Source organism: Oncorhynchus clarkii, chromosome 6 (genome assembly GCF_045791955.1).
Source record: "Oncorhynchus clarkii lewisi isolate Uvic-CL-2024 chromosome 6, UVic_Ocla_1.0, whole genome shotgun sequence".
NCBI classification, from domain to species: domain Eukaryota; kingdom Metazoa; phylum Chordata; class Actinopteri; order Salmoniformes; family Salmonidae; genus Oncorhynchus; species Oncorhynchus clarkii.
In genome coordinates this window covers 18,387,173-18,411,872 of record NC_092152.1, presented here as the reverse complement: position 1 = coordinate 18,411,872, position 24,700 = coordinate 18,387,173, and the positions used below count along the sequence as shown (strand labels likewise).

Sequence of the window (24,700 nt, the reverse complement as noted above, 5' to 3'; positions counted from 1 at the left end):
TGCTCAATGGGATTGAGATCTGTGCTCTTCGTTGGCCATGGCAGAACACTGACTTTCCTGTCTTGCCGGAAATCATGCACAGAATGAGCAGTATGGCTGGTGTCATTGTCATGCTGGAGGGTCATGTCAGGATGTGCCTGCCGGAAGGGAGGAAGGAGGATGTCTTCACAGTAACACAGCCTGCAATGACAACGAGCCCAGTCCGATGATGCTGTGACACACCTCCCCAGACCATGACGGACCCTCCACCTCCAAATCGATCTTGCTCCAGATTACAGGCCTCGGTGTAACACTCATTCCTTCGACGATAAACGAGAATCTGACCGTGAGACAAAACCGTGACTCGTCAGTGAGGAGCACTTTTTGCCAGTCCTGTCTGGTCCAGCGGTAGTGGGTTTGTGCCCATAGGCAACATGGTTGCCGGTGATGTCTGGTGAGGACCTGCCTTACTACAGGCCTACAAGCCCTCCGTCCAGCCTCTCAGCCTATTGCGGACAGTCTGAGCACTGATGGAGAGATTGTGTGTTCCTGGTGTAACTCGGGCAGTTGTTGTTGCCATCCTGTACCTGTCCCGCAGGTGTGATGTTCGGATGTACCGATCCTGTGCAGGTGTTACACGTGGTCTGCCACTGCGAGGACAATCAGCTGTCTGTCCTGTCTCCCTGTAGCGCTGTCTTGGGCATCTCACAGTACGGACATTGTAATTTGTGGCCATTGCAATATCTGCAGTCCTCATGCCTCCTTGCAGCATGACTAAGGCATGTTCACGCAGATGAGCAGGAACCCTGGGCATCTATCTTTTGGTGTTTTTCAGAATCAGTAGAAAGGGCTCTTTAGTGTCCTAACTGTGATCTTAATTGCCTACCGTCTGTAAGCTGTTAGTGTCTTAACAGGTGCATGTTCATTAATTGTTTATGGTTCATTGAACAAGCATGAGAAACGGTGTTTAAACCTTTTACAATGAAGATCTGAAGTTAATTGGATTTTTACAAATGATCTTTGAAAGACAGGGTCCTGAAAAAGGGGCGTTTCTTTTTTTGCTGAGTTTACATTCATTAACGCATGACTGCAAGAGACGGGTTGGAATGTCTAACTGAAATATTGGACAAATCAGCCTTTTATTTTAACTAGTGGTGTTTGAAGTTGCTGTTTTAAAGTGCCGGACAAAGGCAAAACGCAGGACTGTCCGGGACAATCCGGGAGAAGTGGTCATACCATTTTACAATGTTAGGTGTATGTACGGTATCTCTAGTGTTAGACTTTACATATACTCCAGAATCCATCATGCTTAATGATTTTCTTAATGTGTCGATATTCCCCTTCGCCTGACCCTTGCCCTGCTGTAGCTTGAGAAACTGACTTGTCTTATGAAAATAAAGTTTATGCCACTTGTCTGACCGAACCTGCCGACTCAGTTTAAATAGGATGCTGCAGGGTGGGACGTTGTCATAAAGAATTATCAATTGTTATTGGGCTACGTGCAGTACACGAACGGTTTTATTTAAAAATGTGCAATGTAGTGGAGGTCCAGGAACAAAATTATCACGGTCACCACACTCGTCTAGACCTTTAGACACAATCTTTCAAATTTATGTTCATGCTTATTTCACTGTTGTAGAGTCATAGCCTATAGCAGCAAAGGGTTTCATGTGACTATTTTACATATAGCTGACTTTAGTGTAGTGGTGGCGCAATAGCAGATATGTGGTGCCAAACTAAACAGCAACATCTTGTTTCCCTTTACTGATAAAATAACGAATCAATTACTAAACTAATGAATAAAAAAAAACAGGTCACAAAACAATTACGGAAAGAATCCATTTGGATTAGGAACAACAAACTGAAACCTTTGGCACTGTAATGTCCTTGGAAACAAAGATACCGGATCTGAGGAAATCGTTACAAGCTAGCTCTTTATTTTTCCGCATTCGTCTGACATAGGCTCTAATATAATTGGTTGACAGACACCGGATATAGACCTATCGCTCCACGCCCATTTATTTTTTTTCTGTCTGCCGCTACTTCAGCCAAGTCCTAAAGTCCAGGTAAGGCCAACTAACTACACAATTGGTCGTGTTAAAAAAAAAAAAAAAGATGTATCGTCGTGGACAACGGTTGAACCTTTAACTGATAATGATAAATTAAACAATCTAGTAATATTACATTCGATATAAAGTACAGGCGTAACGTTACAATGTAGCCTGTATAGTCAACATAGAACGTAGAAACTCATGTGGAATGAACAGTAACGACGCAGTTCACATGCAGGGTAATTTTGCTGCGTTCAAAGCAACTGGGAACTCGGAAAAATACGAGGTCAAATCATGACGTTAGTGATCTTAAGGTCGGAGCTCAAAAAAGAGGCCCGAGATCCCGAGTTGAATGACCGTTCAAATCGATTTTTCCCAGTCGGAGCTCGTTTTCTTTCAAGTTCCCAGTTGATTTGAACGTGGCATTACTTGCGTGAAGTCCAGTTATGACAGTTTACTCGTTGTCCTTGTCACAGTGAACTCATGCTGCCTTCATAACCAAATGGAAAGGTGGTAATTGCCAGTTGTAAAGTCCTAAATACCAGTTGGATGCATTCACATGTTTTGAACTTGTTGACAAACGCTGATTGGCTAATGGACAACAAGCTGTCAACAATCAACTAAAGTACAGCTATCATGCTTGTAAACAAATTTTAACCATGTGAATAGATTGCTTTTTATAAATTGTGTTTTGTTGCATTTAACTGTGGAAAATGCTGTTATCAAGGTAATTTCCCTAGTAGGTGACGTCAGGTCAGCATGTAGGAGAAGTCTCTGAGTTTAGGGATGGATGATGCCCCACGCAAAACAACTGGGAAATCTTTTTGACTTCAATGCGTTCAAGACAACTGGGATCTCATGGAAAGAAATCTGAAGCTCAGACTTTCCGACCTGAAGAATCCAGTTGTCTTGAACCCAGTTGTCTTGAACGCACCATGAGTTTCCCACTAGTAATTACAAGTTGGAGGGGCGTTCAAGTGGATTTTTCCAAGTTGTGTATAGTAAATACAACCTTTCCACATGGTTATGAACGCAGCATTAGTTGTATAGGATTATACTGGGCTATATATAGCATTTGAGTCATTCAGGGTTGTGCTTTTTCCATTAAAGATGTACATTTGTTTTTCCCATAAAAAGAGGGAAACGCGAGCGTGACTCAACATCAATCAATCCAATGTATTTTATAAAGCCCTTTTCTTTTTACAAACATAGCAGAGTGAAGGTGGTTTTGAACAGTAGACTACCATGTATGCAATGCTGGTGTTATGTCCCAGTCTCTAAGTTTTATTTGAGAACATTTTAATTTGTCGTGGTATGGTGTACCTATTTATGTAGAGCGAGGGGGTGAGAAGTGTAACATTGAACATCGAAGATGATGTGACTGGTCTTTTTATTTGCAGTGCTGATGGAGGCCCCACTGCCCCCCCGTGAGTCTGGCCGGTTCGTGGTGGAACACAGTCAGGATGTGTTTGTGGAGGAGGAGGGCGTGCAGAGGGTAGCGGAGATGCTCTATGCCCTGCGGAAGAGTGAGGACCTCACAGCCAGTGGGTGGAAGAAGGCCAACCCTTTGGCCCCCTCCCCAACCTCCGATCATGCCCTGAACTGGGTGTTTGTAGTCGACACAATGAACTTCTCCTTCTGGCCCGAACGGGAGGACCAGCAGTGTGAGGTGACGTACCGTGGGACCACCTACTACGGTTACATGACCCTCTGTGCTGCCATCACCAGAGCAATGGAAGAGGGTAGGAAGGGACAATATCCAGATTTTCATACCGTTTCTGTACCATATGGTATTATCGGAAGTGGACACAAGGGGCGCTATAAAATGTTTCTTTACACACAAACAATTTAGGCAACAAGAATCTTGATCCAGAAGGGGAATGAATGTATCTCCTGTAACCAAGAAGCTTGATCTTGACATCTAGCCACTTAGCTTGGAAGTTAGCAAACCAAATGCATAGCTGGAGCCCTGAGCTGGATATTATTTAACACATCTTAGATTTCTTATAGTTATACTTAACCTGCAGTGGCGTCGCACACAATCCCTTAGCGAGGCGGGGATTCCCCAACCCCCCAAAGAAAACAATAAATAAATGAAACGGTATTAAAAATATCGGTATTTCGAAATACCCCGTTAAACGGTAGACCGCCCAAGCCTAGAAGAGGGTGAGCGCTACAGCCCTATATCTGTTCTGTCTAGGGCTGCCTGTCCTCTCATACACACACTGCTTTGTGCTGTTTGCTTGTACACTGTTATCGTTTGCAGAATGCATGCATGATAAAACCTTTGAAGTAAATTACACTCTTGCTTGTTCTAAAAATTACCATTCAGTCTTCTTAACACATTTTCAGTAACATTTCCAATTACCTATTGTCCATCTGAACGCAGCTAATCAAGATACCATGCCCTCTATAGGTATTCCCATCACAGAACCGTCCTATTTCTCCCAGATGAGTGTTGAGGAGTTGGGCCGTGTCTTGCGCTCTGATAACAACACGCCCATGCCCATGCTTGAGGAGCGTCACCGGGTCCTCACAGAGGGGGGACGTGTGCTCCTGCAGCACGGCGGGAGCTTCCGGAGCTTCATAAGCCCTGCCGGTAGAGATGCGCAGAAGATGGTGGAGCTCATTGTAGACAACCTGCCCTCATACAGGGACGAGGCCACATACAAGGTTATACACAAAACACAACCTCTTCAACATAACGTAGGGTGAATTTGGAATAACTGGGACACTTTTTGCATTTTTGTCTTCTGTAACCTATCCAACATATTAGCCCATGATACATTTCTGAAATACTCAAGATGTTTCCTAATCTCACACTTATTTTATTTTACATTTGTCATTTAACAGACATTCTTATCCAGAGCAACTTGCAGTTAGTGCATTCAGAGCAACTTAAGATAGCTAGGTGGGACAACCACATTTCACAGGCATAGAAAGTAAACATTTTCCTCAATGTAGCTGTCAGTAGAGTCAGAGCTGGGGGGGTCAAGTGTAAGTTCTGTTTTTTTTTTAAAGAAAGGATTATTTTAGATACGGTTTGAAGAGGTAGAGTTTCAGATGTTTTTGGAAGATGGGCAGGAACTCTGCTGTCCTAGCTTCAGGGGGAAGCTGGTTCCACCTTTGGGGTGCCAGGATGGAGAAGAGCTTGGACTGGTTTGTGTGGGAACTGCCCTCCCGTAGGGGTAGCAGGGCCAAGATACCTGAGGTGGCGGGTTGGGGGTGTAGGGTTTGAGCATAGCCTGAAGGTAGGGATTTTTATATCATATTCACAGGAGACATGACACACACATTTGTGTACACTGAGTCAAAACCATATTTTTTGTTTGCATTTGGTGGACTGGGATAGTAGGTTAAACAGGAACACCATTATTATAGTCCTAATTGTACCCCAATGACAATTACATTTTGTGTGATAAGGAAACATCTGAAGATTTTAGAAATATATCATGTTGGGATAATATGTTAGCTGTCTGAAGAGGTTATAAAAAGTCTCCCACTTTTTCTGAATTCACCCAAATAACAGTGCTAACAAGAGTACTACAATAAATAATTAACAGAATATAGTACTACAATAACCAGAGCCCCGCCTAACCTAAGTACAGGGCGTCCCTACTGGATCTCTTTCCTCCATTGGAGAAGGCTATAAGACTGTCCCACTTTAGCTACTCCATGATGTCCTACTTTAGCAAGTTATGGTTGGTAAAGCGGGACAACAAAAAAATCACTGAATTACAAAAATGAAACATAATATTGGTAACTTTTTAATGTATTTTGATGCACCAGTACATAGTATACACATTTACATCATAATTTGGCTCAGTGCATTTTTTGACAGTTTTAGAACCTTAACTTTTTTTTGTTTTGATGTTATGTCACTGATCTAACCTTGTGCTTTGCGGGGTGAGCTTCCTGTTTGCAGCTTGCACTGCTTCCCTCTGATGTCACACTAATAAAGTGATGTGATTTTGATCTTGTGGTTTCTCTGCAAGGGCTTAATACCCAAGAAATAAACGCATCAGGATTAAGCTGTCCCAGTTAATAGGATGACCCACTCATTCCAAATTCACCTTGTGTAGAGAGTAAGAGCACAAATGTGCCTCAGGTGCTGTAAGATTAATGTGGAAATGGTGCAATGTGGAAGCAAGGGTTAAAAATGTGTTTCAGTTACACACAATACAGTATGTTATCTATGCTATACATTCATTACCATACTTTTGATTATACAGTCGTGGCCAAAAGTTGAGAATGACACAAATATTAATTTTCAAACTCTGCTGCCTCAGTTTGCTTGATGGCAATTTGAATATACTCCAGAATGTTATGAAGGATGATCAGATGAATTGAAATTAATTTCAAAGTCCCTCTTTGCCATGCAAATGAACTGAATCTCCCAAAAACATTTCCACTGCATTTCAGCCCTGCCACAAAAAGACCAGCTGACATCATGTCAGTGATTCTCTTGTTAACACAGGTGTGAGTGTTGACGAGGACAAGGCTGGAGATCACTCTGTTGTGCTGATTGAGTTCAAATAACAGACTAGAAGCTTCAAAATGAGGGTGGTGCTTGGAATCATTGTTCTTCCTCTGTCAACCATGGTTATCTGCAAGGAAACACGTGCCGTCATCATTGCTGTGCACAAAAAATTTATTCACAGGGAAGGATATTGCTGCCAGTAAGTTTGCACTTAAATCAACCATTTATCGGATCAACAAGAACTTCAAGGAGAGCGGTTCAATTGTTTTGAAGAAGGCTTCAGGGCGCCCAAGAAAGTCCAGCAAGCGCCAGGACGTCTCCTAAAGTTTATTCAGCTGCGGGATCGGGGCACCACCAGTACAGAGCTTGCTCAGGAATGGCAGCAGGCAGGTGTGAGTGCATCTGCACGCCCAGTGAGTAGTAGTAAGGCTAGCTTTTTAAAATAGAAATTTGCATCCTGTATTACAAAATCAAAAAAGTTCTGGGACACTGTAAAGTTCATGGAGAATAAGAGCACCTCCTCCCAACTGCCCGCAGCACTGAGGCTAGGAAACACTGTTACCATCGATAAATCCACTATAATTGAGAATTTCAATAAGCATTTCTCTACACCTGGCCATGCTTTCCACCTGGCTACCCCTACCCCGGTCAACTGCCTGGCACCCTCCACAGCAACCCACCCAAGCCCACACCATTTCTCCTTCACCCAAATCCAGATAGCTGATGTTCTGAAAGAGCTGCAAAATCTGGACTCTTACAAATCAGCTGGGCTAGACAATCTGGACCCTCTCTTTCTAAAATTATCTGCCAAAATTGTTGCAACCCCTATTACTAGCCTGTTCAACCTCTCTTTCGTATCGTCTGAGATTCCCAAAGATTGGAAAGCTGCCGCGGTCATCCCCCTCTTCAAAGGGGGTGACACTCTAGACCCAAACTGCTACAGACCTATATATATCCTGCCCTGTCTTTCTAAGGTCTTCGAAAGCCAAGTTAACAAACAGATTACCGACCATTTCGAATCCCACCGTACCTTCTCCGCTATGCAATCTGGTTTCAGAGCTGGTCATGGGTGAACCTCAGCCACACTCAAGGTCCTAAATGATATCGTAACCGCCATCGATAAGAGACATTACTGTGCAGCCGTATTCATCGACCTGGCCAAGGCTTTCGACTCTGTCAATCAACACATTCTTATTGGCAGACTTGACAGCCTTGGTTTCTCAAATGATTGCCTCGCCTGGTTTACCAACTACTTCTCTGATAGAGTTCAGTGTGTCAAATCGGAGGGCCTGTTGTCTGGACCTCTGGCAGTCTCTATGGGGGTGCCACAGGGTTCAATTCTCGGGCCGACTCTCTTCTCTGTATACATCAATGATGTTGCTCTTGCTGCTGGTGATTCTCTGATCCACCTCTACGCAGATGATACCATTCTGTATACTTCTGGCCCCTCTTTGGACACTGTGTTAACTAACCTCCAGACAAGCTTCAATGCCATACAACACTCCTTATGTGGCCTCCAACTGCTCTTAAATGCAAGTAAAACTAAATGCATGCTATTCAATCGATCACTGCCCGCATCTGCCCACCCGTCCAGCATCACTACTCTGGACGGCTCTGACTTAGAATACGTGGACAACTACAAATACCTAGGTGTCTGGTTAGACTGTAGATGCTCCTTCCAGACTCACATTAAGCATCTCCAATCCAAAATTAAATCTAGAATCGGCTTCCTGTATCGCGACAAAGCATCCTTATCTCATGCTGCCAAACATACCCTCGTAAAACTGACCATCCTACCGATCCTCGACTTCGGCGATGTCATCTATAAAATAGCATCCAACACTCTACTCAACAAATTGGATACAGTGTATCACAGTGCCATCCGTTTTGCCACCAAAGTCCCATATACTACCCACCACTGCGACCTGTATGCTCTCGTTGGTTGGCCCTCGCTTCATACTCGTTGCCAAACCCACTGGCTACAGGATATCTACAAGTCTCTGCTAGGTAAAGCCCCGCCTTATCTCAGCTCACTGGTCACTATAGCAGCACCCACTCATAGCACGCGCTCCAGCAGGTATTTCTCACTGGTCACCCCCAAAGCCAATTCCTCCTTTGGTTTCCTTTCCTTCCAGTTATCTGCTGCCAATGACTGGAACGAACTGTAGAAATCACTGAAGCTGAAGACATATCTCCCTCACTAGCTTTAAGCACCAGCTGTAAGAGCAGCTCACGGATCACTGCACCTGTACATAGCCCATCTGTAAACAGCCCATCTATCTACCTCATCCCCATACTGTATTTATTCATCTTGCTCCTTTGCACCCCAATATCTCTACGTGCACATTAATCTTCTGCACATCTAACATTCCAGTGTTTAATTGCCATATTGTAATTATTCGCCACCATGGCCTATTTATTGCCTTAACTGCCTTATCTTACCTCATTTGCACTCACTGTATTTTCATTTTTGTTTTATTTTTTCGACTATATTATTGACTGTATGTTTTGTTTATTCCATGTGTAACTTTGTTGTATGTGTCGAATTGCTGTGCTTTATCTTGGCCAGGTCGCAGTTGCAAATGAGAACTTGTTCTCAACTAGCCTACCTGGTTAAATAAAGGTGAAAAAAGTACATAAACAGTATACAGTGCATTCGGAAAGTATTCAGACCGCTTGACTTTTTCCATATCTTGTTACGTTACAGCTTTATTCTAAAGTTGATTAAAACATTTTTTCCCATCAATCTACACATGACGACAAAGCAAAAACAGGTTTTTAGACATTTTTGCAAATGTGTGTGTATATATAAAACCCCCCTGGAAATATAAGTATATAAGTATTAAATAAGTATTCAGACCATTTACTCAGTACTTTGTTGAAGCACCTTTGGCAGTGACTACAGCCTCGAGTCTTCTTGGGTATGATGCTACAAGCTTGGCACACCTGTATTTGGAGAGTTTCTCCCATTCTTCTCTGTAGATCCTCTCAAGCTCTCTTAGGTTGGATGGGGAGCGTCACTGCACAGCTATTTTAAGGTCTCTCCAGAGATGTTCGATCGGGTTCAAGTCCAGGCAGTGGCAGGGCCACTCAAGGATATTCAGAGACTTGTCCCGAAGCCACTCCTGTATTGTCTTGGCTGTGTGCTTAGGGTCGTTGTCCTGCTGGAAGGTGAACCTTCGTCCCAGTCTTAGGTCCGGACCGCTCTGGAGCAGGTTTTCATCAAGGATCTCTCTGTACTTTTCTCCGATCATCTTTCCCTCGATCCTGACTAGTCTCGCTGTCCCTGCAGCTGAAAAACATCGCCACAGCATGATGCTGCCACCACCATGCTTCACCGTAGGGATGGTGCCAGGTTTCCTCCAGATGTTACACTTGGCATTCAGGTTGAATAGTTAAATCTTGGTTTCACCAGACCAGAGAATCTTCTAATGGTCTGAGTCCTTCAGGTGCCAGTTGGCAAACTCCAAGTGGGTTTTTACTGAGGAGAAGCTTCCGTCTGGCCACTCTAGCATAAAGGCCTGATTGTTGGAGTGCTACAGAGATGGTTGTCCTTCTGGAAGGTTCTCCCATCTCCACAGAGATACTCTGGAGCCCTGTCAGAGTGACCAATGGGTTCTTGGTCACCTCACTGACCAAGGCCCTTCTCCCCCAGTTGGTCGGTTTGGCCAGGCGGCCAGCGCTAGGAAGAGTCTTGGTGGTTCCAAACTTCTTCCATTTAAGAATGATGGAGGCCAATGTGTTCTTGGGGACCTTGAATGCTGCAAAAATGTTTTGGTACCCTTCCCCAGATCCGTGCTTTGAAACAACCCTGTCTTGTAGCTCTACGGACAATTCCTTTGAACTCATGGTTTAGTTTTTTCTCTTGCAACTGTGGGACCTTATATAGACAGGTGTGTGCCTTTCCAAATCATGTCCAATCAATTGAATTTACCACAGGTGGACTCCAAGTTGTAGAAAAATCTCAAGGATGATCAATGGAAACAGGATGCACCTGAGATCAATTTTGAGTCTCATAACAAAGGGCCTGACTACTTACGTAAATAAGGTTTTCAGCTTTTTACTTGTAATAAATATTCAACAATGTCTAAACCTGTTTTTGCTTTGTCATTATTGGGTATTTTGTGTAGATTAATGAGGAAAACAATGATGTAATACATTTTAGAATAAGGCTGTAACGTAGAAAAGTCAAGGGGACTAAATACTTTACGAATGCACTATGCATGCCTATGGTTAATATGTTCATGGTGAACGCAGTCTCTGCGTGAACGTGTCTTGTCAACTGAATTGTCTGTGTGTCTACCTCAGGGAAAGAGGATTTCACTCTACAAGCGAGCTCAGATTCTGGTGGCTGATTTTTGGGGCATCATGGAGGCCAGGGTAGAGGGGGACATGCCAAACCTGGACATCCTCACCATGTTTGCTGACTACAGAGTACCACAGGCCCTGGTCCACCTGGGGGCACTACGCTACTCAGACACCCTGATGGAGACATTGAGGAACGGTTAGTCTTTTCTCCCCTGTATGCTGTGCGTGTGTGTGTGTGTGTTGGAACCTCCTTTGACCCTCTTCTCTCTCTCAGGTGAGTTGCTCAGCTCGGGCGACAGGAGAGAGGTGGAGATTCGTGGCTGCTCTATCTGGTGTGTGGAGAAGATCAAGGCACACCTGTGGAGTCTGGTTGAAGATCGAGATGGCCAAAGCTGCAATATCAACTCTGCCATCATCGACTTTTATCTCTGGCCTTATGCCAAACAGCACCATAAAGAGATGGCCCACATTCCCATACACCACACACGCTGCATATATTACTGACAGGCCTACACAGAGAAACTATTTTTGTGATTCAAAAAAATTATAAATGATGTCCGGTCCTTAATGTTTAACTTTATACAAAGAACTTTGGCTTTGGATCTCTGGCTGAGGATGACCATACTAAGAATAAAATATAGCCAACATTTTCAAGACTATCACATCTCTTTCTTTCCACATGCTTTCACAGATGGACAGGGGGAAATGTAAAATAAATAATTGAATTAAGATTCTTTGCCTGCAGCAGCACAACCCCGCCATAGAGCGGGGCTGTAGCAGCGGATTGTGTGTTTTACAACAGGTGTCTTTTCTTGGACAGAAAGCGTGAGCTTTCTTTGACTTATCGGTGGTATCCCATGGCAACTGAGAGACAACAAAACTGTTTTCACTAGTTACTACAGCCTCAAAGTCTATCGTACAAATTCAAGAAAACAAAATGAGCTTGGTCTTAATTTAAGGTTAGGGTCAGACAATGTTAGCAGGATGGTGAAAGTTAGGGTTAGGTTTAAAATCCAATTTCAAGAAGAGAGATTGTAGAAATAGGCGGGGTTTATGACTTTGTGGCTGCAGTAACTAGTGACGACAAAAAAACGGCCATAAGTCAGCGGAGAAGAAAAACAAAAGCAGAGACTGACGGTAAGATTTATGGAAAACTAGTTAACTACAGTAATTAGCGAACTCAGCAATCAAGGGTTAGTTGAAGTTTAACGTTGTTTCAAATATTGTTAAACAACGCCATATGCCAACTTTACGCTTCACCGTCGGAAGTGCGAGAAAGTCGTGGTTGCTGAAGAAGTGAGCAAGTTAGACTTTTTTTTTTCTGTAAACATGACTTCTTCAGGGAAAGGGAGTGAGTGTTTGTGTTAAACTCCATAGAGGTAAATACAGTGACTGATTTTGTTTATAATGTTACCAGCGTCCTGTTTGATCATGGGAGAAGTGTGTGTGCGGGTTGCGGTTCGGATCAGACCTTTGCTTCCAAAAGAGGTGCTACACAATCATCAGGTGTGTGTGCGCGTGGTGCCCGACAGTGCCCAGGTGATGCTGGGAAGCGACCGAACCTTTTCTTTTGACCACGCCTTTGGACCGACTGCATCGCAGGATCAGTTTTACGAGTCATGTGTCAAACCTCTGGTGGCATCCCTCGTTGACGGCTACAATGCTACAGTGTTCGCTTACGGACAAACCGGTTCTGGGAAGACGTACACCCTTGGCGGGGGACATGTTGGTAAGTTAACAGTATGAGCTTATCTGTACACTTTGACATCATGGAGACACCAAGTGCATTGAGGGATGATGATGTTAGGACATTAGTCCTTGAATAATCTCCTACCACTACGATTCTAAACTGAACTGAGCTGAGCTGTCACTGGAGCAGGAGGAAAACCTTAGGCAAATGCAGAGAAGTTTATGATTATAGGCCACTTTTTATTATCAAACTCTGCTTTTGTGTTTTTACCATGTTTTTACCATGGAACTTGCTCTCCCTCTGTAATACTTGTACCCTTGTTAGCATCTCTGGTGGAGGAGCAAAGTGGGATCATTGGTCAGGTTGCAGCAGATCTGTTTGTGCTCCTGGGGGAGAGGGCTGCAGACGTCAGGTCTGCAGCAGATGTGAGGGTGTCCTACGTGGAACTGTATCGGGAGGAGCTCAGGGACCTGCTAGAGCTCCACACCGCACACAGAGAGCTGCACATCAGAGAGGACGACAGGGGCAACACAGGTAACACTCCTCACTGTCTGTGCTAGGGTGTGTGTGTGTGGATTCAGTATGACAGAATTTAATGTGTTTTACAGTGTTGATAGAGGTTATACGGAGGCTGGTGGTGTGAACATGCATGCTGTATGGAATCTGACTGAAATTAATGTGTTTCAGTTGTGGTGGGGGCCAGAGAGACTGTGATTACCTCAGCTGAGGAGTTGCAGAGCGTCCTGGAGGCTGGCAATGCCCTGAGACACACTGGCCCCACTCAGATGAATGAGCGCTCCAGCCGCTCTCATGCAATTGTCACCGTGCAGTTGACTCAGCATAACCACGACGACGGCTCTGTCCGCTCCTCTAAACTCCACCTGGTGGATCTGGCTGGGTCGGAGCGGGCTGCGCGCACTGGAAACACAGGCCTACGCCTCAAAGAGTCTGTCCACATTAACACCGGCTTGCTGGCTCTGGGCAACGTCATCCGTGCACTCTCTGACCCCCATCGCCGTGGAAACCATGTGCCGTACCGTGACGCAAAGATTACACGCCTCCTCCGGGACTCACTGGGTGGCTCCGCCCACACACTCATGGTGGCCTGCGTCAGCCCCTCCCACCACAATGTCACGGAGACGCTGAGCGTGCTGCAGTTTGCTTCACGGGCACGCCACGTGAAGAACCAGCCTGGGTTATGTCCTGCCAGGGCATGTCCGGGCTGGCAGCCTGGAGAGGCTCGTGTGGAGGAGCTGGAGCAAGAGGTCCAGACTCTGAGAGAGGCACTGCGAAAGAGAGATAAGACAGGGGGAGGGGTCTTTATGACTGACAGCTCCAAACAGACCCCTCAGGAAGAGCGTGACCAAAGGGGTGCGGGCCTAGTGGATGAGCTCCAGTACTACTGCCTTGCACAGGACGCTGCCTTCATATTGGAGGAGCTCCAGAGTTCCACCCTGAGTCCTGCTCTGCAGCACCGCTTGCAGGAATGGCTGGGGAGACATGAGGAGCTTAGCCACTCCTGCCACACTGACCACCAGCATCCTGTGGGGGACACAGGGGACAAGCCTCACCACAACACCATCCTCCAGCTCAGACGAGAGCTCAGGAAGTGCCAGGTAGTGGGCTCTGTTTCTCAGCTTTTTCCCCTCAATATTATCTATTTTTACACCGTATTCTAACTAGAGGTATGAATTGTAACTCTCTCCCACTCCTTCCCTCCATCAGGATACTCTGGCTATAGACGAGCAGGTGTTTGACCAGAGGGAGGCAGAGCTGCAGCAGGTGCAGAGGCAGGTGCAGACTCTGCTACAGGAGAAACAGAGACACCTCCAGTCCTTACAGGAGGAGAGGGAGCACAGACGCAAACAGGTAAGGAGAGAGAGAGTGACACATAGATTCTGAGCTGTGCTTGGAGGATAACGAAAAATGGAGAAACATAGAGGCAAAGATAGAATTGGGCATTTCTGCATTGGTTGACAACTGACGCTTTCCGTTGTTCGAGTGTGCAGAGCGAGCAGCTGGTAGAGCAGCAGCTGTTAATCGATCGTCTCCGTGGTGACCTCCTGACCTCCAGGATGGCATCCTCGGGAGCCTCACTGGAAATCGGGGCTTCTGAGAAGTCTGCGAAGAGACCTCACAGTGTTCCCCTGATCAGCCAAGGCCATTGTGGTACAAGGCAGGTTCGTGTCCAGAGCAATTGTGTCTGTGTGTGTGTGCGACAATGGCTAAGTTTGTCTTTGTCTGTCTCTTATGCAGATCCACACTAGTCCTCCGGCCTGTTCGTTGGAGAGGGTGATGGCTGCCTTTAAGACCCGCAGTCAGCTGCTGCTGGCACAGATAGAAGAGAGAGACGAGGTCATCTGCCCACAAAGAGAACAGGAGGAAGCGGAGGAGGAGGATCAGGGGGGGAGTAAGGGATTCAGGTGAGAAAGACTGATATAATAATGTAATGCTGCTTTTAGACTGTAACAGCTGTTCCACAAGTGTATACACACCCTGATGTTATACTAGGGACATTGTGTTTACATATCTAGGGCTGATGTTAGACTAGGGACATTGTGTTTACATATCTAGGGCTGATGTTAGACTAGGGACATTGCGTTTCCATATCTAGGGCTGATGTTATACTAGGGACATTGTGTTTCCATAGCTAGGGCTGATGTTAGACTAGGGACATTGTGTTTCCATATCTAGGGCTGATGTTAGACTAGGGACATTGTGTTTCCATAGCTAGGGCTGATGTTAGATTAGGGACATTGTGTTTCCATAGCTAGGGCTGATGTTATACTAGGGACATTGTGTTTCCATAGCTAGGGCTGATGTTAGACTAGGGACATTGTGTTTCCATATCTAGGGCTGATTTTATACTAGGGACATTGTGTTTCCATAGCTAGGGCTGATGTTAGACTAGGGACATTGTGTTTCCATGGCTAGGGCTGATGTTAGACTAGGGACATTGTGTTTCCATAGCTAGGGCTGATGTTAGACTAGGGACATTGTGTTTACATAGCTACGGCTGATGTTAGACTAGGGACATTGTGTTTCCATGGCTAGGGCTGATGTTAGACTAGGGACATTGTGTTTACATAGCTAGGGCTGATGTTAGACTAGGGACATTGTGTTTCCATATCTAGGGCTGATGTTAGACTAGGGACATTGTGTTTACATATCTAGGGCTAATGTTAGACTAGGGACATTGTGTTTACATAGCTAGGGCTGATGTTAGACTAGGGACATTGTGTTTACATAGCTAGGGCTGATATTAGACTAGGGACATTGTGTTTACATAGCTAGGGCTGATGTTAGACTAGGGACATTGTGTTTACATAGCTAGGGCTGATGTTAGATTAGGGACATTGTGTTTCCATATCTAGGGCTGATGTTAGACTAGGGACATTGTGTTTACATAGCTAGGGCTGATGTTAGACTAGGGACATTGTGTTTCCATAGCTAGGGCTGATGTTAGATTAGGGACATTGTGTTTACATATCTAGGGCTGATGTTATACTAGGGACATTGTGTTTACATAGCTAGGGCTGATGTTATACTAGGGACATTGTGTTTCCATAGCTAGGGCTGATGTTAGATTAGGGACATTGTGTTTCCATGGCTAGGGCTGATGTTAGACTAGGGACATTGTGTTTACATAGCTAGGGCTGATGTTATACTAGGGACATTGTGTTTCCATAGCTAGGGCTGATGTTAGATTAGGGACATTGTGTTTCCATGGCTAGGGCTGATGTTAGACTAGGGACATTGTGTTTACATAGCTAGGGCTGATGTTAGACTAGGGACATTGTGTTTACATAGCCAGAGCTGACAGTGAGGACTTTTGAAGAGCAGAATCAACAATCTCTGCACAATCAAATCAATTGCTCTGTGAGAAGGTGTTAACCGTCAAAGGTGTAAACCCATGTTCATAGTTAGCCATTGTTTTGTAAATGCCCTGGCCCCAAATCAGAGCAGGTCCACTGAGGCCATGGCCCAGTGAGTCCCAGGAGCCGGGCCGTGGAGGTGGAAACACAAAAGTCTGAGCCTTTTTTGTAAAACACTGGGGTAAATCCTCAGTGGAAATGTACCATAATATCCTGCTTCTGAGTTATGTCATTGTTCTGCTTCCTTACGACACAATACTTATTTAATTTTGATCTATATTGCAGGCGCTCTATGAACCGCACATGGACAAGCAGACCGAATCCAGCCTGTTTTAACCAGAACCAGACGCAAAATACTAGTTTGAACCAGATTCAGGATGGGCTCCAGTTACCTCAACCGTCAAAACTCCCTACAGGTAAATACAGTGATATGACACTTTAAGAGTCTTATATTTCCTGTCATTTCTGTTTCATTGCTAAGCCCGGCCTGTGCTTCCGTAGAGCGCGAGGAGCGCAGAGTGAGGCGGAGTCAGACGGTGAATCTGCAGCGCATACAGCAGGTGGAGACACAGAGCAGGGCTAGCCTGCAGACCAGTGGCTTCAGGGATCAATACAGGACCAAGGTCAGTGCTAACAATACAACATTTGGAGAACATTTTATACAGCACTCATAGAACAGTCATAAAGCATTTATACAGCACTCATAGAACAGTCTTAAAGCATTTATACAGCACTCATAGAACAGTCATAAAGCATTTATACAGCACTCATTGAACAGTCATAAAGCATTTATACAGCACTCATTGAACAGTCATAAAGCATTTATACAGCACTCATAGAACAGTCATAAAGCATTTATACAGCACTCATAGAACAGTCTTAAAGCATTTTGGTCTTTCTATAAACTAGGGTACCAGTGAGGATTTCCTATACTGGACAACTTGTAACAGCTGTTGGTTGATAAGTCATTGATAAAAATATATATATTTTTGTTCATGCCATTACGTTAAGATATAAGGGGGATCATAGATATATTCATTAAAATTCACGAGTTGACTTAAAACCTATGTTTAATCCTTTGTCATGTTTGGTGTCTTGACGGATTTGTCCAAAATCTCATCTATCCTGGATGGATAAAGATCTCAGAAATGCAAATTTAGTGACGTATGTTACGGGGTGAAAACAGTTTATGGGCACACAAATCCTGAATAATAAATGCAATTGCCAAATCGAGTCATTTTACCTGGATTCTTAACCTAAATTAATACTGTCATTAATGTGCTTCTTTAATAATGATGCATAATACTTGTTGGATACACATTTGGTGTCCAGCTGATTAGTTATGCTGCTGTATTTTCACACATCATCAGATGATCTAAGAAGGAATTTTCCAAATGACAGTCAAGTTATGAACAGCGGTTGTGATAGTGCATGCGATGCAACAACAGCCCAAGAACTGGAAAAAGGGTGTTCATGAGGAATATCCAGAATATTTTGGTGTCTCATTCGTTATGCATGTGAAGACCATTGTGCCTGGATCCATGTTAGATCTAATTTCCCTAGCGACTTGATGTTGATCATCTGTTGTAGTCTGCTCAAAAATTCAAGTACTGGAATAGGTTTACCTTGATAATCAGACAGTTCCTCAATTTGGTGCTTGAAAAGTCCTTGTAATTATTGTAGCCAAGTTGTAAGTTCTTCTGTTCTCTTATAATTGTAATTATAACTGTGATTTCATTTTTTATCCGTTCTTGTGAGAGATGGGGCCACTTGTTTGTTTCCCGACGTGTCAATTGAAGAGTGACGGCAGCATCTAATATTGGCTTCAACTTGCCTTTCCATACAAATCCTTACATCAAAAAAGGAACCTGGTTTTTGGTCACTTTATAAAAATAGCGATGGTGAGATTAATGCTACCGCTATTCATGGCTTTATTGTGTGTGCCTGCGTCGGCCACATAGGCTGCTGAAAAATCACCATCCATGCATCCAATCTATTTAGTCAGGCAATGTCCACATTATTCTCACATATTTTAGAATGTCATAATCATTTCAATATCAATGCATTGGGAAGGCCTAAAAACGGCACTATTTTTATAGTAAATGTTTAAGGCCTATTTCTTTTGGGGGGGGGGGGGGGGGGGGGGGGGGGGTTCTATAATGTATAACATTGATGTCCTTTAAAATTATAATTAAGTGCTTGAAAATGTCCCTGAAAAGTCTTTGAATGTGACTTGACAGTGTCTGTATGAACTCTGCTTAAAGGGTGTATAGTCCTGACCTAGGTTGTTTTATAGGTGGAGTTCTAGGGAAATTTGCATATATTCACTTTTATTCCTCTAAGTAAACGTGGAGCTGCATGAAAATAATTTATTTATTGAGCATTTTTTGAAAAAAATGTTTTATCCCACTGTCAAACGTTGGCCCCATTTTATTTATAGCGATACCCATTCAAGGAGCGTTAATACAGAACTTCTGTTGACATCAGACTCTCAGTCCTTGCATCCATGTACAGTTGAAGTCGGAAGGTTACATACACTTAGGTTGGAGTCATTAAAACTTGTTTTTCAACCACTCCACTAATTTCTTGTTAACAAACTATAGTTTTGGCAAGTCGGTTAAGACATCTAATTTTTCCAACAATTGTTTACAGACAGATTATTTCACTTATAAATCACTGTATCACAATTCCAGTGGGTCAGAAGTTTACATACACTAAGTTGACTGTGCCTTTAAACAGCTTGGAACATTTCAGAAAATTATGTCATGGCTTTAGAAGCTTCTGATAGGTTAATTGACATAATTTGAGTCAATTGGAGGTGTACTTGTGGATGTATTTCAAGGCCTACCTTCAAACTCAGTGCCTCTTGCTTGACATCATGGGAAACTCAAAATAAATCAGCCAATACCTAAGAAAAAAATTGTCGACCTCCACAAGTCTGGTTCATCCTTGGGAGCAATTTCCAAACACCTGAAGGTACCACGTTCATCTGTACAAACAATAGTACGCAAGTATAAACACCATGGGACCATGCAGCCGTCATACCGCTCAGGAAGGAGACGCGTTCTGCAAATCAATCCCAGAACAACAGCAAAGGACAAGCATTTTAGTGGACAGAATTGAAAAAGTGTGTGCGAGCAAGTAGGCCTACAAACCTGACTCAGTTACACCAGATCTGTCAGGAGGAATGGGACAAAATTCTGGGAAGCTTGTGGAAGGCTACGCGAATTGTTTGACCCAAGTTAAACAATTTAAAGGCAATGCTTACAAATACTAATTGAGTGTATGTAAACTTCTGGCCCACTGGGAATGTGATGAAAGAAATAAAAGCTGAAAGAAATCATTATCTCTACTATTATTCTGACATTTCACATTCTTAAAATAAAGTGGTGATCCTAACTGACCTAAGACAGGGAATTTTTACTAGGATTAAATGTCAGGAATTGTGAAAAACTGAGTTTAAATGTATTTGGCCAAGGTGTATGTAAATTTCCGACTTCAACTGTAGCACCATCTATGAATTTGCAAGTGGTTACATTTCTCCAGTCCCATCCTTCAGCCTTAGCCCCACCACTTGGTTTGCTATGCCATTTTGTTTTTCAAATGTAGTAATGTGCATGTGAACAGCATGCTAAAGGGTTTGATGCTGCTGTGTTGCAGGTCCTGGGGACAGACAACATGGCTGTCTTTCAAAATGGAGCCTGTAAAGACTCGGAGGAAAAGGTGAGCCCACATGACATCTGCAAATTATCACAGGTTTAGGTTCGGCTGCCCCTCTCTGCACGGTGTGTTTATTATGTCAAAAAAGGCTATTTCATTGTTCACCATGCAGTCATGGTGATTCCTTAGATCTCATTTGGATATTCAACATAGTTTAAAATAGTCAAATTATGTTTGTTTTTTGAAATGTGGATGTGTTCGTTTTGGCCGTGTACGATGCCTAGCAGTCTGAGAGACGCACGTGGCTGGAGCAAGAGGAGGAGCGTGCTCTGCAGAGGAGGAGGGGCCTGCAAGAGCTGGAGGAGGAGCTGAGGCACAGAGAAGAAGTGCTGCAGCAACGAGAGGCCTGTGTCCAGGAGAGGAAACAGCTGCAGATCAAGAGGCTCCGCTCCAGCCAGGTAAACACAGAGCGGGGCATAGAAATCCAAAGTATTATATTGAGAAAAAATAAAACCTATATTATATTTTTGTGTAAGTTAAGGCATTCCAGTGTTGTTATCTGATATTGAAAGTGTGTGTGGGTACGTTCATGTGTATTCCTCAGGCTCTGAGTCAGGACTTGCTGCGAGTGTCAGCTCGTCTGGGAGCTTTGGATCAGGAGCTGGAGGAGAGAGGAGGTGTAAGGAGGAGACTGTCCTCCCCGGCAGCAGGGCTGTGTGGAGTGTCTATGGAGGAGCTGCTGAAGGAGAGGGAGAGCCTGCGTCTGAGGAGGGACACCCTGGACACACAGCTGAGAGACGGCAGGGTGCTCACGCCAGAGGTGAGCTCAACGTTCACCACCTTCCTTCCGGCTGGGTGTCATTCTGACTGCAGGGGGCTGATCAATGGTGTGTGTGTGTATAGGAGGAGCATGCTCTGCTGCAGTTGGAGGAGGCCCTGGAGGCGTTGGATGCTGCTGTGGAGTTTAAGAACCGTTCCATCCAGGAGAGACAGAGTGAGCTCGGGGACACATCTAACCCCGCCCACGAAGACGATGACATCATGAGGGCGCTAAGGGAGCTGCCGCTTCCAGAGGCCTCTGCACTGTTGGTCAAATACTTCAACAAGGTCAGAGTCCCAACACACACACTCACAACAAACTACTTTGAGCAACCAAACTAAATCCAAATCAAATTTTATTGGTTGCATACACGTTTAGAAGATGTTATTGCAGTGCCTATCCGACCAGAGCCTATTCATCTCCAAAATGCAAGATCCCGCTGCTGGATGAGCACATGACTGTTTCTGCAGGACATGAAAAGCCACACCAAACTACCGTAATTCACTCATTTTCGAAGGAAGGAGGCCACATGAAGAAACTTTTGACCATTGGCGAGCGATACGACCAGAATTGTGCAAAGTTCAAATCGGATGCCAATCAAATGCGCCACATACAACAGATGTAGACCTTTAAGTAAAATGCTTACTTACGAGCTTGGATTAGAATAAGAAATCAAAGTAACAAGTAATTAAAGAGCAGCAGTAAAATAACAATAGCGAGACTATATACAGGGGGGGGAGGGGGGGTACCTGTACCTGTACATAGTCAATGTGTGGGGGCACCAGTTAGTTGAGGTAATATGTACATGTAGGTAGAGTTATTAAAACTATGCATAGCAGAGAGAACAGTCTATGACTAGGGTGGCTGGAGTCTTTGACAATTTTTAGGGCCTTCCTCTGACACTGCCTGGTATAGAGGTCCTGGATGGCAGGAAGGTTGGCCCCAGTGATGTACTGGGCCGTTCGCACTACCCTCTATAGTGCCTTGCGGTCGGAGGCCGAGCAGTTGCCATACCAGGCAGTGATGCTCTCGATGGTGCAGCTGTAGAACCTTTTGAGGATCTGAGGACCCGTGCCAAATCTTTTCAGTCTCCTAAGGGGGAATAGGTTTTGTCGTGCCCTCTTCATTACGGTCTTTGTGCTTGTACCATGTTAGTTTGTTGGTAATGTGGACACCAAGGAACTTGAAGCTCTCAACCTTCTCCACTACAGCCCTGTCGATGAGAATAGGGGTGTGCTCGGTCCTCTTTTTCCTGTAGTCCACAATAATCTCCTTTGTCTTGATCACGTTGAGGGAGAGGTTGTTGTCCTGGCACCACATGGCCAGGTCTCTGACCTCCTCCCTATAGGCTGTCTCGTCGTTGTCGGTGATCAGGCCTACCACTGTTGTCATCTGCAAACTTAATAATGTTGGAGTCGTGCCTGGTCGTGCAGTCATGAGTGAACAGGGAGTACAGGAGGGGACTGAGCACGCACCCCCGAGGGTCCTCCGTGTTGAGGATCAGTGTGGCAGATATGTTGTTACCTAACCTTACCACATGAGGGACGCCCGTCAGGAAGTTTTTAGTCCCAGGCTCCTTAGCGTATTGATGAGCTTTGAGGGCACTAGGGTGCTGAACGCTGAGCTGTAGTCAATGAATAGCATTCTCACATAAATGTTCATTTTGTCCAGGTGGGAAAGGGCAGTGTGGAGTGCAATAGAGATTGCATCATCTGTGGATCTGTTAGGGCGGTATGCAAATTAGAGTGGGTCTAGGGTTTCTGGGATAATGGTGTTGATGTGAGCCATGACCAGCCTTTCAAAGCACTTCATGGCTACGGACGTGAGTGCTACAGGTCGGTAGTCATTTAGGCAGGTTACCTTAGTGTTCTTGGGCACAGGTACTATGGTGGTCTGCTTGAAACATGTTGGTATTACAGACTCGGACAGGGAGAGGTTGAAAATGTCAGTGAAGACACTTGCCAGTTGGTCAGTGCATGCTCGCAGTACACGTTCTGGTAATCCATCTGGCCTTGTGAATGTTGACCTGTTTAAAGGTCTTACTCACATCGAATGCGAAGAGTGTGATCACACAGTCTTCCTGAACAGCTGGTGCTCTCATGCATGTTTCAGTGTTATTTGCCTCGAAGCGAGCATAGAAGTCGTTTAGCTTGTCTGTTAGGCTTGTGTCACTGGGCAGCTCTTGGCTGTGCTTCCCTTTGTAGTCTGTCATGGTTTGCAAGCCCTGCCACATCCGATGAGCGTCAGAGACTTTGCTTTGTGATAACCAATCGGGAGAGGGAGGTTCTCACTAGCCTAGTCAGCTTTGAGACTGTACTGGATAGCGGAACATGCTATTATGCATGCTGTTTTGGATAAACATCCACAAAGGGAGAAGAACTAGGTGATGCCTACAACAAAGTGGTATCTGGTCGACAGTACACTGCATTAGAACCCTCATTTGAGGAAAGGCTGGATTGAGATTTTAAGAGTTTGAAAAAGGTTTGGCTCAGAAGTGGGACTGGTTCAAGAGATGATGATGATGATGATAATAATACATTTAATTTGTATAGTGCTTTTCATGTCAGAGTAGTCTTCAAGTTCTACGTAGGCCAAAATAAGACATCCACTACACTCCTAACCTTCCGTTAGCCTCCTAAGCTGGCAAATGTTGAAAGCATTCCCTTGGCCCCTCCAGGTGGTGTGTCTGAGGGAGTCAGAGCAGCGGCTCCAGCTGCGCTGTGAGGAGCTGGAGCTGCAGAGTGGAGAGCAGGAGGCAGTAACCAGGGAGATGGAGGCAGCTCTACAGCGCCTCACTCTGGACACAGACCGGCGGCTGGCTGAGCAGCATCAAGAGCACCAACATAGCATACAGTTACTACTGCAGCAGTGCCGAGGTCCGTGTCTGTGTGTGTGTGTATATGCATCAATGTGGTAAATGTTTAAGTGTGGTATTCCTGCCCTTTCATTGTGTGTTTTACAGTATTCTCACTGCTAATTTTCTGTTTGTGTGTAGAGGGTGGCTCAGGGAACAGTGGGCAGGCGGTCCAGGCTAGGCTGCAGCAGCTGGAGAGAGACCTGTTCTTCTATAAGAACTCCAGTCGTGAGCTGAAGAGGAAGCTCCGAGAGCTGGTCACCAAATCCCTCCCCCCTCAGGCTCTAGACCTGCAGACCCAGGGCAGGAAGGGGGCCAGTGATGGAGCAGGGGACAGCCCCAGCCTGCAGACTCCCAGAGTGGAACTGGCCCCTGTCCGTCTGTCCCGTAGGGAGCTGAGGCAGCTCTCACCCTCTGACCCCCGAAGCACTAGGGTGCGCTCTACCATGAGGGCCAGCAGAGGCTCATTCCAGGAGGACTCTATTGAAGTGCCCAGAAACACTTACTGACCAGGAGGCTCGAGCACATATCAACCACTTTTTCCATTCGTCCACACTGATCTAGAAGAAGAGGTCAGGTGAATCTAAGTCAAATAACATCAATGTGGATGAAGGAGAGGAGGCAAGGAACAGAAGCCACTAACTGTGAAACTGTTGTGACACGTCAACTGATTCCACGGCGTGAAAACCCTCTCTGCACTTTACAGCACTAAAGTCTGACTGAATTGCACTTCAAACTGCAGACTCATCAGTTAGTCAGAGATAGATGAGCCCACAGCTAAATGGATATCAAAATAATGTGTATTAGAAATGTGTTTTTTATGTTTAAATTATTTTACTTTTAAATATGTATTTGTTTATAAGACAATGTGTTGGCTGTGTTCTAGACCCTCGGGCCACTCCAAACTCTAAAGCAAGCCACTTGTCATTCATGCAATATCATTTAGCTGTGATTTACTCTTTCTTTGTGTGTGGTTTTGGTTA

General features: G+C 44.8%; 2 protein-coding genes across 2 annotated transcripts; both read left to right on the top strand.

Annotated features, from left to right (window-relative positions):
- Positions 1-1,660: 1,660 nt before the first annotated feature.
- LOC139410696 (Q-nucleotide N-glycosylase 1) lies at positions 1,661-11,472 on the top strand. The gene is made up of 5 exons (XM_071156105.1): positions 1,661-2,045; positions 3,431-3,772; positions 4,447-4,703; positions 10,819-11,014; positions 11,093-11,472. Exons 2-5 carry the CDS (start codon positions 3,436-3,438, stop codon positions 11,320-11,322), a joined length of 1,020 nt encoding a protein of 339 aa, XP_071012206.1. The 5' UTR covers positions 1,661-2,045; positions 3,431-3,435; the 3' UTR covers positions 11,323-11,472.
- Positions 11,473-12,225: 753 nt separating this feature from the next.
- LOC139411936 (kinesin-like protein KIF27) lies at positions 12,226-24,700 on the top strand. The gene is made up of 14 exons (XM_071158700.1): positions 12,226-12,547; positions 12,833-13,042; positions 13,196-14,124; positions 14,234-14,377; positions 14,518-14,688; positions 14,765-14,931; positions 16,669-16,799; positions 16,885-17,006; positions 20,044-20,106; positions 20,331-20,501; positions 20,648-20,863; positions 20,947-21,150; positions 23,541-23,739; positions 23,859-24,700. Exons 1-14 carry the CDS (start codon positions 12,226-12,228, stop codon positions 24,224-24,226), a joined length of 3,417 nt encoding a protein of 1,138 aa, XP_071014801.1. The 3' UTR covers positions 24,227-24,700.

Coding starts and splice junctions, on each gene's coding strand:
- LOC139410696 (XM_071156105.1), top strand. CDS start 3,436: ATGGAGGCCCCACTGCCCCCCCGTGAGTCTGGCCGGTTCGTGGTGGAA. Junction 3,773..4,446: donor CACCAGAGCAATGGAAGAGG/GTAGGAAGGGAC, acceptor TGCCCTCTATAG/GTATTCCCATCACAGAACCG. Junction 11,015..11,092: donor GATGGAGACATTGAGGAACG/GTTAGTCTTTTC, acceptor TCTCTCTCTCAG/GTGAGTTGCTCAGCTCGGGC.
- LOC139411936 (XM_071158700.1), top strand. CDS start 12,226: ATGTTACCAGCGTCCTGTTTGATCATGGGAGAAGTGTGTGTGCGGGTT. Junction 16,800..16,884: donor ACCGTCAAAACTCCCTACAG/GTAAATACAGTG, acceptor GTGCTTCCGTAG/AGCGCGAGGAGCGCAGAGTG. Junction 23,740..23,858: donor ACTACTGCAGCAGTGCCGAG/GTCCGTGTCTGT, acceptor GTTTGTGTGTAG/AGGGTGGCTCAGGGAACAGT.